Source organism: Tachyglossus aculeatus, chromosome 19, assembly GCF_015852505.1.
Source record: "Tachyglossus aculeatus isolate mTacAcu1 chromosome 19, mTacAcu1.pri, whole genome shotgun sequence".
Taxonomy (NCBI): Eukaryota; Metazoa; Chordata; class Mammalia; order Monotremata; family Tachyglossidae; genus Tachyglossus; species Tachyglossus aculeatus.
In genome coordinates this window covers 3,009,230-3,022,493 of record NC_052084.1, presented here as the reverse complement: position 1 = coordinate 3,022,493, position 13,264 = coordinate 3,009,230, and the positions used below count along the sequence as shown (strand labels likewise).

The following is a 13,264-nucleotide window of genomic DNA, read 5'->3' as shown; positions in this document are numbered from 1 at the left end:
CGTCACTGACACCCTCCCTCTGCCCATCCGATGGTTTACATAAGCCTACAGGTCAACTGTTTATGGAATAAAAGAGATGGGACACATGCTTTATGATTTATTCTTTGATAGGGCTCCAGTGGGAACACATTGCACCATAAAAATCTGCTCAGGCCTGCCTGGTATCACAAACATTTCCATCCAGGAGCCAGGCGAGGAAGACTGGAACGCCGACAGACTCCGCTAAAATCGGAATGTTATTTTTTTTTTTAATTGCATTTGTTAAGTGCTTACTATGTGTCAAGCACTGCTCAGAGTGCTGGGGTAGCTACAGGTTAATTAGGTTGGACACAGTTCTTGTCTTGCATGGGGCTTACGGCCTAAGTAGGTGGGGGAGCAGGAGAACTGAGGCACAGAGAAGTGAAGTGACTTGCCTAAGGTCACAGAGCAAGCATTTGACAGAGCCGGGATTAGAATTCAGGTCCTTTGACTCCCAGGCCTGGGCTCTTCCCACTCTTCCACTCATCCCTAGGAATACAAAATCAGTCGGGCTTTTCAAAGCACTTCATTGGATTTGTAAGCTTCGATAGGGCCTTATAAAAAAGACCGATTCTCCTTTTAGCAATGTCATTTTGCCAAAACTGATGGGTTGGCTAATGTTCCAGTCCTTTTGAAGGAAATAACATGGAAACAGCACGGTCCAGGGAGTTAGAAGACCTGTGTTCTAATCCCTGATCCACTACTTGACTGCGAATGACCCTTGGCAAGTCACTTAACTTCTCTGTGCCTCGAGTATGTCATCTGTAAAATGGGGAAACAATCCTCCCCCTTCTTTGACTTAGAGTGGGATCCCCATATGGGACAGGGAATGTGTCCAATCTGAATAGTTTGCAACTATCTCAGCATTTAGTTCAGTGCCTCACACATAAGTGTTTAACAAGTACCATTAAAAAAAAGAAGAAAAAACCACCATCTAGAGGGTCACCTAGTTAGTTGACTTTATTAATCAATTACTGGCATTGATTGATTTTTTAAATGGTATTTGTTAAGTGCTTACTTAAGCACTGGGGTAAATACAAGCTAATCAGGTAGGACACAGTCACTGTCCCACATGGAGTTTGCCATCTTAATCCCCGTTTTACAGATAAGGTAACTGAGGCACAGAGAAGTGACTTTCCCACAGTTACCCAGCAGACAAGTGGCAGAGCGGGAATTAGAACCCAGGTCCTTCTAACTCCCTGGCCCATGCCTTATCCACTAGGTGATGCTGCTTTTCAGAGTAATATTTTTTTTTAAATGGTATTTGTTAATCACTTTGTATGTGGCAGGCACCGTACTAAGCGCTGGAGTATCGGCAAATCAATTAGGTCAGACACATCCCTGTCTCACATGGGACTCAAAGTTTTAATCCCCATTTTCTAGGTTGCTCCCTAGAAAGAGATGGAAGTTATCAGTGTTGATTCGCCACTAGTCTGCTGTGTGACCTTGGCCACGTCACTTCACCTCTCTAGGCCTCAGTCACCCCATCTGTAAAATGGGGAATGAGACTGTGAACCCCATGTCTAACAGGGACTGTGTCTAACTCGATTTGCTTGTATCCACCCCTGTGCTTAGTACAGTGCCTGGCACAAAGTAAGCACTTAGCAAATATCGCAATTATTATTATTACTACTATTCTCCGTGCCTCAGTTCCCTCATCTGTAAAATGGGGATTAAGACTGTGAGCTCCATGTGGAACAGGGACCATGTCCAACCTGATTATTGTATATGTCTCAACACTTAGTACAGTGACTGGCCCATAGTAAGCACTTAACAAATACAATTAAAAAAATAAAGTCCTTTCCCACAGATGAGCGGGAACGAGGTGGGTTTCAGGCTATTTCCGACACCCCTGTGGGGTTTGACTCTGTGGTGCAGCCCCTGAGAGCTCATCCCAGGGGACAGAGCGCTGCGTTTGGTTTCTCCGTGCCGTGGCTTTGACGGGATTTAGAAGCCAGGGGGATTTGTGTGGCTCAGCACCGCAATCAGCCACTATAAACAGCTCGCAGGGAGATCAAAGAAACCGCTGTTATGGTTTCCCCCTTTCAGTTCCCGATGGAAGAATCGACAATCCCAGGAATTGTGCGGATTTTTCTCGGCAGCACGGACGCTGTCTGGTCTGCAGCCTGGGGAAGCAGAAAAGCCTAGAGGGATGAGCCTGAGATTAAGAAGGACCTGGGTTCTAATCCCGGCTCTGCTACTTGTCTGTTGTATGACCCTGGGTAAATCACTTACAATCTCTGGGCCTCAGTTCCCTCATCTGCAAAATGGGGATTAAGATTGGGAGTCCCATGTGGGACAGGAACTGTGTCCGACCTGACTGTCTTTTATCTACTCCAGAACATAGTAAGCGTTTAACAAATCCCATAAAAAAATACCATCATTGGTAGTGGCTCCTCTTCTCCAAAGCCATCATTTATCAATCAATCAATCAGTGGTATTCCCTGAGTGTTTACTCTGGGCAGATCATTGTACTACGAGCTTGGGAGAGTAGAATAGAGTAAGTAGACACAATCCCTGCCCTCAAGAAGCTCCAGTCTATGGTGTGCAGGGCACTGTGCTAAGCACCAAGAGTCACCGTAGTCCACAACTCTTTTGAGCTGGTAAGGGGCAGGGAGAAGCCAGAGCACAAAGGTTGAAAATGGATGGCAGAAACTGGGCTCAGTTATTCCTTCTTGGACAGCTAGGATAACCCCTCTAGGACAGTCAGAACGCCCCCTCTCAGACCATCAGGACATTCTCTCTCAGACAGACAGGACACTGTAATAATAATAATGGTCGTGGCATTTATGAAGCGCTATGTGCAAAGCACTGTTCTAAGCTCTGGGGAGGTTATAAGGTGATCAGGTTGTCCCAAGGTGGCTCACATTCTTAATCCCCATTTTAGAGATGAGGTAACTGAGGCACAGAGAAGTTAAGTGACTTGCCCAAACTCACTTAAGTTGACAACTGGCAGAGCCAGGATTTGAACCCATGAACTCTGACTCCAAAGCCCGGGCTCTTTCCACTGAGCCACGCTGCTTCTCCGTGGCTGTACCCCCCTGCACCCCCCCCCCCCAACCCCGGACAATCAGGATGCCCCTTCTCGGACAGGGAGAGGTGATAGATCCCTCCCTCCCTTGAGGAACGTTCTCTGCAGCACAGCCTGGTGAAATGATAAGGGACCCAGAGTCAGGTGACCTGCCTTCTAATCCCACTTCTGTCACTTATCTCTCTGCTGGGAGACCTTGGGAAAGTCATTTTATTTCTTTGTGCCTCCGTTACCTCAGCTGGAAAAGGGAAATTCCAATACCTGTTCTCTCTTCCATTTAGACTGTGACTCCCATGTGGGACAGGAACTGTGTCTGACTTGAGTATCGATCAGGTTTATTCAGCACTTATGGTGTACAGAACACTGTACTAAGCACTTGGGAGAATTCAGATGAACAGAGTTAGTTGACAAGTTCCTTGCCCACAGGAGATAACAGTCTAGAGTATCTTGTATCTATCCCCACATTTAGAACACAGCTCTTCATAAAATTCTGAAATATCATTAAATATTGAATTATTATTAATAATATCATTAATATTATTAAAATATCATTAAAATACACCCCGGTGCTTTATGTGTGCTTGCGTGCACAAATGCATGGGTTTGGGTGCATGCGTCTGCCTGCATATGTGCGATTGTGTGCGTGTGTGCATTTAAATATCCACTGCTTTCCCCATCACTTCATCCCTAAGTATAGCATTTCCAATACCAAAGGCTGTACGTTTCAGAGAACAGAGGTTTCAACACCCTTTTAATTATAGTCTTGTGCTAACAGATTTATTCTCTTTTTCAAAAAAAAAATTCTCCATTTCTTAGCTGCAATTTTCCATCTTTGGTTTCTTTCTTGTGGAGATGTTTTTGGAGAAGCAGAAGGGAAAGCGGCAGAAAAGTCCCGTGAGGTATTTCTGAATTGCAAAAGGATGGGGAGGCGAAACAAAACAAAACAAAAAAACCAGGCTTCACTGGTCTCACGGAAAGGAATGCTCTCATTTTTCTATTTCCAACAGCTTGCAAGCAGTGGACTGTATGAAAGATGAGGTGCGTCTTACAAAAAATAATTTAGGTAAAAGCCACGTCCCAGCGGAGAGAACCTCTGGGGATGGAGAGTGCTGGGTTCTGGTCTGGAGCTGTCGTGGGGGGAATTATCTCTCCCATAAGACTGTAAGCTCGTTGTGGGCAGGAATGTGTCTGTTATATTGGACTCTTCCCAGTGCTGAATAATGATGACGACTGTGGTATTTGTTAAACACATACTATGAGCCAGGCACTGTACTAAGCGTTGGGGTAGACACAAGCAAATCAGAGTTGGACACAATGTCCCACATGGGACCTGCAATCTTCTTCCCCATTTTACAGATGAGGTAAGTGAAGCTCAAAGAAATGAAATGATTTGCCTCAGGCCACCCAGGAGACGCATGGCAGAGCCAGGATTAGAACCCGGCTCCTTCTGACTCCCATGCCCGTGGTTTACCCACTAATAATAATGATGATGGTATTTGTTTAAATGCTCAATCTGTGCCAGGTACCGTGCTAAGCGCTGGGGTAGATACAAGCTTATTAGGTTGGATATAGTCCCTGTCTCAAATGGGGCTCACAGTCTTTGAAGCGCTCAATAGATATGATTGACTGAGGCTGAGGTGCCTGGTTATCAATAGAGAAAAGTTCTGACCGAAGGAACTGACCGAAGAAACTGGAAGATTGCATGAAGTGGAATGGGCCCTGTTGGGCGCTTGTCTAATAATTCAATTGATCTGTCAATGGTATTCATTGAGTGCTTACTCTGTGCAGAGCGCTGCACTAAGCACTTGGGAAAGAACCACTAAATTAGCAGATACGATCCTTCCCCTCGAGGAGCTGACCGTCTAGAAAGAGAAGAAGTCACTAAAACGTGAGCCCCACCTGGCACAGGGACTGCATCCAACCAGATTTGCTTGTATCCATCCCAGCGTTTAGTACAATGCTTAGAACATAGCCAGCGTTTGTGTGGCCTCATGGAAAGAGCCTGGGAGTCGGAGGACCTGAGTTCTAATCCCGGCTCTGCCCCTTGCTTGCTGTCTGACCTTGGGCGATCACTTCACTTCTCTGGGTTTCCATTATCTCATCTGAAAAATGAGGATTAAGACTGAGAGCCCCACGGGAGACATGGACTGTGTTCAACTTGATTGTCTTGCATCTACCCCCGCACTTAGTTCACAGTAAGCATTTAATAAATACCATTAAAAAAGGGAAATCGTCACACAGCGATCTAAGCATCTTAGGTTCTGGGGAGGCCGGGCCACTATCCTGATCGAGTCCTGGTGAGAGTCCTGATCTTTTGAAGGTCACTCTCTGATGCTCTCTTGCTCTCTCCCCATCTATTATGTTCCTGCTCTTTCTGCAATCCAAAAAAATCCGCCGACATGGCGGGTCAGGTTAGGGGGAAATGGCGAAATAACCAAACAAAAACAGAAACCGCCACATTGGCAGCCTATGTTTCCTGGAACACGATGCGACGCTTCTCCTGGTTTTCTCCGCCACCGTGAATTCTGCACATTAAGCAAGCGAATCTAGGCCGCGGTTCCTTCACCCCAACAGGTAAACCAGGTGGCCGTTTGCCAATTTTAGCCGCTCATATAGAACACCAACTCTTCCCATGACTGTTGCTGATTTTATAAACAGATATTCCACCTCTCCCTTTCCCCCCACCCCCAACACACACACGCAAAACACACACACACACACACACACACACACACACACACACACAATCATTTCAGTGTCTTTCCAGTTTGGTCACAGCCCCGATATCAAAAGGGAATAACAGCTTACTAACACTGAATAGGTTAATCTCATTTTGGAGTAACCTAACCTGACCGAAAGCATTGTGTATGCCAGGACTAATCGGCAATAAAAATTCCTTCTATGTGAGTCGATTTCAGCTCTCCTCGTCTCCTGAAAAACTCGCCTTCCTCCACAAATGGCCGACCAGTTTGAAAAAGGTCACGTTGCCACCCCGATTTTAACTTCCTCCAAACAGAGAGTATCTCTGCTCCCCGCTCCCATGGACAGAAATAGTCCTCCTCCTTTCTTCGAGTGACCTGAGTGTGAATTCTAGCTGAAAAGACTCATTGATTATTCTGGAGACGTAAACAACAAAAGCCCTTAGAAAAACCTATAGAGATCAAAAGCCTGTCAAACACCGGAGCAGGGGAAAGAAAACAAAATCTGCTCTAAACATGGCCTCTTTCAAGTCTGAATTCAATCCTACCTAGTGCAAACAAAGGATTTCAAGACGCAAGGTATTTCAGATCCTTTATTTTTAGAAAACCTCCAACTCAATTATTTCCATTCTAGAGCTGCGAATTCCCTTAACACTTTGCAAGGACTTTACAACCTCTGATGCACTTACCCAAAATATTATCTCCAGAATCTTTATAAAATACTTTCCAGGGCACTCTAACTGCGGTGTTTTAATTTTGACACAAGAGTCTCACTCTGGTTTTTTTTCTTTTTCGTTTTTTTTCCCTCCTCCTTTCATTAACATTTCAATCAATCATATTTATTGAGTGCTTACTGTGTGCAGAGCACTGTAACTTACCCTGGGCCTCCAGCTAGGTTCATCTAAATAATGGCAGACTGATATTCTCTTCTGGTTGATCGATTTCTTTTCGATTTGGGCTCCTCCCCAAGCCAAAGAGTCTTGCAATTAATTGAGCCCCTATTGTATAATACTGACTGCTGCATGGTTCCTTAAATTAACATGGGCTTGGGGTATGTGGAGATTAAAGGCTCTGAAGGAAAGCTAGGGGAATCGGAATTATTTCACTGGAAGAAGAGAAGGCAAAGGTGCGACTTAATTGTCATCGAACATTTGTGACGATTAGTCGATTAGAGCAGCACTGAAGAAGATATTGACGTTTACCCAAAGTGGAAGATTCTGCCAATTGATGCTGTGATTTCTCGGCCACAAGCATCCGCTCAGTTAACAACTCACCTACAGTTGCTTAACCTCCAAACACAAAGAATGGTGAAGCGATGTGGCCTAGCAGGAAGAGCACGGGTCTGGGAATCAGAAGGACTTGGATTCTAACCATGGCTCCACCGTGTTGGACAAGTCACTTCCCTGAGTCTTAGTTCCCTCATCTGTAAAAGGGGCTGAAGGCTGTAAACTCCATATGAGACCTGATTACCTTGTATCTACCAAGCAATCAATCGTATTTATTGAGCGCTTAGCATGTGCAGAGCACTGTACTAAGCACATGGAAGAGTACAAAACAACGGAGTTGGTAGACACATTCCCTGCCCACACAAAGAGCTTAGCCTAGAGGATTAACAGTGCCTGGCATGTAGTAAGCGCTTAACAGGTACCTTGGGAAAAAAAAAAAATTGGAGGACTGAGAATTTTCCCAGAACGCGACAACCTGGTTTAAAGTTCTGAAGTATGTCAGTCGGGCCAACGACGATTTTTTGTTTTGTTTTTTAAGGTATTTCCTAAGCGCTTATTTTAGGCACCGTTCTAGCACTGGGGGTAATAATAATAATAACGATCCTGGTATTTGTTAAGTCCTTACTGTGTGTGGACTGTACTAACTGCTGGGGGAGATGCAAGCTCATCAGCTTGGAGACAGTTAAACGCTTCTGAGTAAAAAGGCTTCACAGAAACTGGCCGTCTGCAGGGCTGTGTCCTCCCAGAATCTCATGGGGAGGAAAACTCGGGCGGGACGCTCTCCAGTGGGTGTCATGTGCAAGCAAACACATGCTCGCGTGATTTGCACATGTCCAAACATGTGTGTACACACACACATGCAGGTGTACACACCCAAACCCACATGCGCCCAAGCCATCCGTTGGGCCGGGCCCAGACAGGCTTACCATGTAGGGAGAACGCTTCCTAATTCTGATCGCATTCTGGCCAAAACACGTATTGGAAACACGTGTCATGGCAGAACTGGAGATTTCAAAACACGAGGACTTAAACAGCAGCTCTGTTCCCCCTGACACAAGATGGGGCACGTCAACTTTGACGTGCTTCTTTTTTTCTTGTCCCCCTGCCCGGGATTGTTTATCTGTCTCCTCGAGGAGAAAGGTACGGCATTAATTCGGACGCGGAGGGCCGCGGAATGAAGAGGCGATGGAAACTCCAACGAGGGAGAAGAGCGCTACATATATTCTCGGTATCATTCACGTTTCATGGAAAAGGACCGTGAATTCGGGTTTAGGCCATAGGAAAACAGTCAACACCCTTTGTTCTTTCTGTCCAAAGTTACGACACCCTTCAACTCCAAACTGGAGCCAGGTCAAGAACCCAGCTACATCTTTAAAGAAATATGTATCTGCGTGCAACGGAAAGCATAAAACTATTTTTCATTGGACCTATAAACACATCATAACAAGACATTTTAGCCAATATTCTTTGTCTTCACTGTCACTCAAGAGAGGAAACTAATGAGCATCATACACGAAACCCAGTCTTCAGCAAATTGCTCCTCTCCCAGGACTGAGTGACTCATGATTAAACTTAATCCCCGGGATTCTGCGATGCCAAAAGAAACTCTCTCTTTCCCAGAGTGCACCCGTGTTTCCTGCAGACAGCGAAGGGGAAGGTGAACGAATGTCTGGAAGTCGTACCTTGGATGAGGAATCGCTCCATGCTCCCTTTGAAAGGCTGAAGGTGCTCCTCTAAGGACGTCTGGTACACTTTCCCTGCCTCGGTCTCGCACGCTGAAATTCAAGCAACAAATCGTTTAGAAGTCCCGGGGCCGCACACCGGGGCGACGATTCCGCTCTCGATGTACACGGGGCAGTGTGGGAGAATCCGGCTTGTCGGGTGCTAGAAGATGCAAATTCCACTGCCCTCATCACAAAACAATAATATAATTAATAATTACTGTACTTGTTAAATACTCACTGTGTGCCAAGCACTGTTTTAAGCACTGGGGTAGATACAAATTCATCAGGTTAAACAGAGTCCCATGGGGTCGCACTCTTAATCCCCATTTTCCAGATGAGGTAACTGAGGCCCAGAGACATTGCCCAAAGTCACACAGCAAACATGTGGTGGAGGTGAGATTATAACCCATGACCTTCTGACTCTTAGGCCCGTGCTCTATCCTCTACGCCACACTGGGAGGAGGAGAGTGGGAAGCCTTGTGGCCTACTGGAAAGAGCATGGGCCTTCAGGTCAGAGGACCTGAGTTCTAATCCCGGCTCTGCCCCTTGCCCTATCGCGTGACCTTGGGAAAGCTGCTTCACTGCCTCAGTTTCCTCAACTGAAAAATGAGGATTCAACCTTCTCTCTCCCGCCTACTTAGGCTGGGAGCCCCACCTGGGACGGGGACTTTGTCCGACCTAATTAACTTGTACCGACCCCAGAGTTTAGAACACTGTTTGACATATAGTAAGCACTTAAATACCACCAAACTGCCCCCAGCCCTAAACTGCCAATCACCACTGCGGCTCTCCATGAAATTGAGACTTTAAAGGCCTCCATTTGCCTCCTCACCCCGGCCAACACGGAGTCAGGCATTCAACGGCCAACATAAAGGCCCTGTGCCTGGAATTCGAACTCCGTTAAGATACTAATTCTCTTGTTTAACTTGAAGAGGGTTTTCTGGACTTCCATGGGTCTTAGCTTTCACTCCTTTAGAGCATTCCAGTCATCAGCGCTGCTGGAAAACAGGGCCTTCCTTAAACTACCCCCACCTCCTCCCAACACACACACACACACACACACACACACACACACACACACACACAAAAGGTCCTAAATAAACGGTAATCACACCCTCCAAAACCAGAACGTTTAGCGCTGAAACGAGAACCCGGGGCAGCTAGATGTGGAGGGAGATTACGGAAAACGATCCACTTTACGAGCCTCTGGAATTAGATGGAGGTTGCTATTTAGGCCACCCTGTGGAGGAAACCTCAAGAATCCAGCTCCGGTATTTCTATTAATAATAATAATAGTAATAATAATAATGATATTTGTGAAGTATTTTCTATGTGCCAGGTATTAAGTGCTGGGGTGTTTAGTACAGTGCTTAAGTGCTTAGGACAGTGCTTTGCACACAGTAAGCTCTCAATAAATTCCACCGAATTAATCAGACCAGACCCATTCCCTGACCCAAAGAGGGTCTCCATGGTCTAAAATCTTCGTTCTTCAGTCGCATTTATTGAGTGCTTACTGTGTACAAAAGAGTATGGTAGACACATTCCCTGCCCACAAAGAACTTGAGTCTGGATGGGAGACAGACAACAGTATAAATAAATTATATAAATATCTTATGTTGGATCATGCCCACTGAATGCCATCTCTCAGTGGAAAGAGCCTGGGCTTTGGAGTCAGAGGTCATGGGTTCTAATCCTGGCTCCATGGCTTGTCAGCTGTGTGACTTTGGGCAAGCCTCAGTTACCTCATCTGCAAAATGGGGATGAAGACTGTGAGCCCCACGTGGGACAAACCGATCACCTTGTATCCACCCCAGCGCTTAGAACAGTGCTTTGCACATAGTAAGCACTTAGCAAATGCCATTATTATTATCATTATTATTGTTATTATCTCTAACAGTAAGGGCCACTTTGGAGGTGACAGGGCACATGACACATGCTTTTTTATGGTATTTAAGCATTTATTATGTCTTAGGCACTGTACTAAGCGCTTGGGTAGAAGCAAGCTAATCAGGTAGGACACCTGAGGCTCACAATTTTTTAATCTCCATTTTACAGTTGAGGTAACTAAGGTACAGAGAATTAAAGTGACTTTCCCAAGGTCACCCAGCAGCCATGAGGCAGAGCCAGGATTAGAATCCAGGTCCTTATCTTTCCTTATCTTTCAGGCCACTGCTTGTGACCTTCAGATACGATCCAGGCACTTTTTTTCTTTCGTTTTTCTTATTTTTTTAATACCAAATGCTGCAATCTCGATCAAACGAGCGGGGTTGGTTGGAAGCATTGCTAAAGGCGGATTGAGATAGTCTTCTTGGAAAACAGGCACTGTAGTCAAATCCAAGTCTTGAAAAACATTTGCGAGGCGATTGAGTTGGCCTGGCAAGTTAATTCCAATCTTCTGGGCTTTCGTTGTTTTGAAAGACTTTCCTGATTCCAAGGGAGTTTTGTTTTGGGTGAAAGGCCTAATAATGGAAGCTTCATATTAAAATGGAATAAAATGGGAAGATGGGCCAGAGGAGGATGGAAAAAAAAAACAAAACCCCCCAAAACCCTGTTAAATGGATATTCAAAAAAAGGGACTCGAGTTGAGCTGTGGGGCAGTCAGGAATAATGGTATTTGTGAAGCACTTCCTAAGTGCCAGGCACTGCACTAAGCGCTGGGGTGGAAACAAGCAAATCAGGTTGGATACCCTCCCTGTCCCACATGGGGCTCTTTACATTTACATTTTACATATCCATTTTACAGATGAGGTAACTGAGGTCCACAGAAGTGCAGTGACCTGAGCAAGGTCACACAACAAGCAATCGGCAGAGCGATCGACGAAGCCGGCACAGCCACACCTCTTCTCATTCCCCATTCCCTGGCTTCCCGAATGTGTCCCAAGGTCAGCAGAGTTGGCGGACATGATCCCTGCCCTCCTGGAACTTTCTTTCGAGTAAAGCATCACGCTGCCCTTTGACACGTCCTAGAATCCCGGTGAGTTTGTAATAATAGTCAAAAAAAAAAAAATCTGAGAAGCAGCTATCCCATTCAAAGAAATTCCGTAGTGTTTCTCGGCAGCGCAATTAAAAGTGTCCTGAATTTTCCTTGCCCGTTCATCCAGAAACTTCCAGAAAATTAGTGAATGCCTCAACATTTGAGAAAAGCTTCCCCACAGCTCTGAGTCCCCTCTGACCTTCCAATTTACTGCTCTGTTGTAGAAAATTAGGGGACAGATCATTACGCCCAAAATCCAATATAATTCTGAGAGGGAAATGTTTAATTTGTGGAGACACGCAAAGGAAGACATGTACCTGGAACAAATAAATTACGGTATCTAGTTTCTCTGAAAGACTCCCATTGGAAATATAAATAAAAAGGAACCTAATTGATTTTTTTTTTTCATGTGCCAAAGACCTTGGTGGTCTCGAGGAAAAGAAATCCTTATTTTTGTTAGCTATTGTATTATCCTTTTCGAACATTCCAGGTTCAAAAGTACAGTAATGCATAAATATAAATCTCCACCCGCAACATAATGCACAGAAGAAAGTAACTAAATATTCTCACCTAGCCAGTAAATCAGACAGTGGATATTCAGATTAAACAAACATCCTTAAGGGTCACAACGGTTGCTAATTCTGTTGTATTGGACTCTCCCAAGTGCTTAGTACAGTGCTCTGCACAGAGTATGTGACGATAAATAGCATTAATTAGACTTTTTCCAATGACTCAAAGTTTTTCCCAAGGTGAAGATCCCCTCCCAAAAATCCTCTGTCTTCTGCTTTTCCAAGTTCTGCACATAGTAAGTGATGATAAATAGCGTTAATTGGACTTTTTCCAACGACTCCAAGTTTATCCCAAGTTGAAGATCCCCTCCAAAGAATCCTCTGTCTTCCGCTTTTCCTAGTTCCCGCTGGCCTGAAACTCTCTCTGTCAACAAACCCAACCAACCTCAGTCCTCTCCCCACCTTGAGAGCCATCAGAAGTCAATCACCTCCAATCAATCGCATTTACTGAGCACTTACTGTGCCCAGAGCACTGTAGTAAGTGCTTGACAGAGTACAGAGAGCTGGTATACATGTTCTCTGACCACAAGAATAAGTATGGCCTTGTGGATAGAGCATGGGCATCAGAAAAGTCTGGGTTCTAATCTCCCCTCTGCTACTTGCCTGCTGTGCGACCTTGGGAGAGTTACTTCTCAGGTCCACAGTTCCCTCATCTGTAAAATGGGGATTAAGACAGTGAGCCTTATGGTCCAGAAAGGGAGACAACCTGTGTCCAACCTGATGACACTGTATCTGCCCCGGTGCTTAGTACAGAGCGTGGAATGCAGAAAGTGCTTAACTAGTATCCTTCAAATAAAAAAAGTCTTTGTAAGGAATAGGGACATAGCGTGGCTCAGTGGAAAGGGCCCGGGCTTGGGAGTCAGAGGTTATGGGTTCTAATCAGCGTGGCTCAGCGGAAAGAGCACGGGCTTTGGAGTCGGAGGTCATGGGTTCAAATCCCAGCTCCACCGCTTGTCAGCTGTGTGACTTTGGGCAAGTCACTTAACTTCTCCGTGCCTCAGTTACCTCATCTGTAAAATAGGG

General features: G+C 45.4%; 1 protein-coding gene across 1 annotated transcript in view; it reads right to left on the bottom strand.

Annotated features, from left to right (window-relative positions):
• FMN2 (formin 2) overlaps window positions 1–13,264 on the bottom strand; it is a 132,091-nt gene that overhangs the window by 27,514 nt on the left and 91,313 nt on the right. The window contains 1 exon segment of the mRNA XM_038761407.1: window positions 8,657–8,749. Within this exon segment, the coding sequence (XP_038617335.1) occupies window positions 8,657–8,749 (93 nt within the window).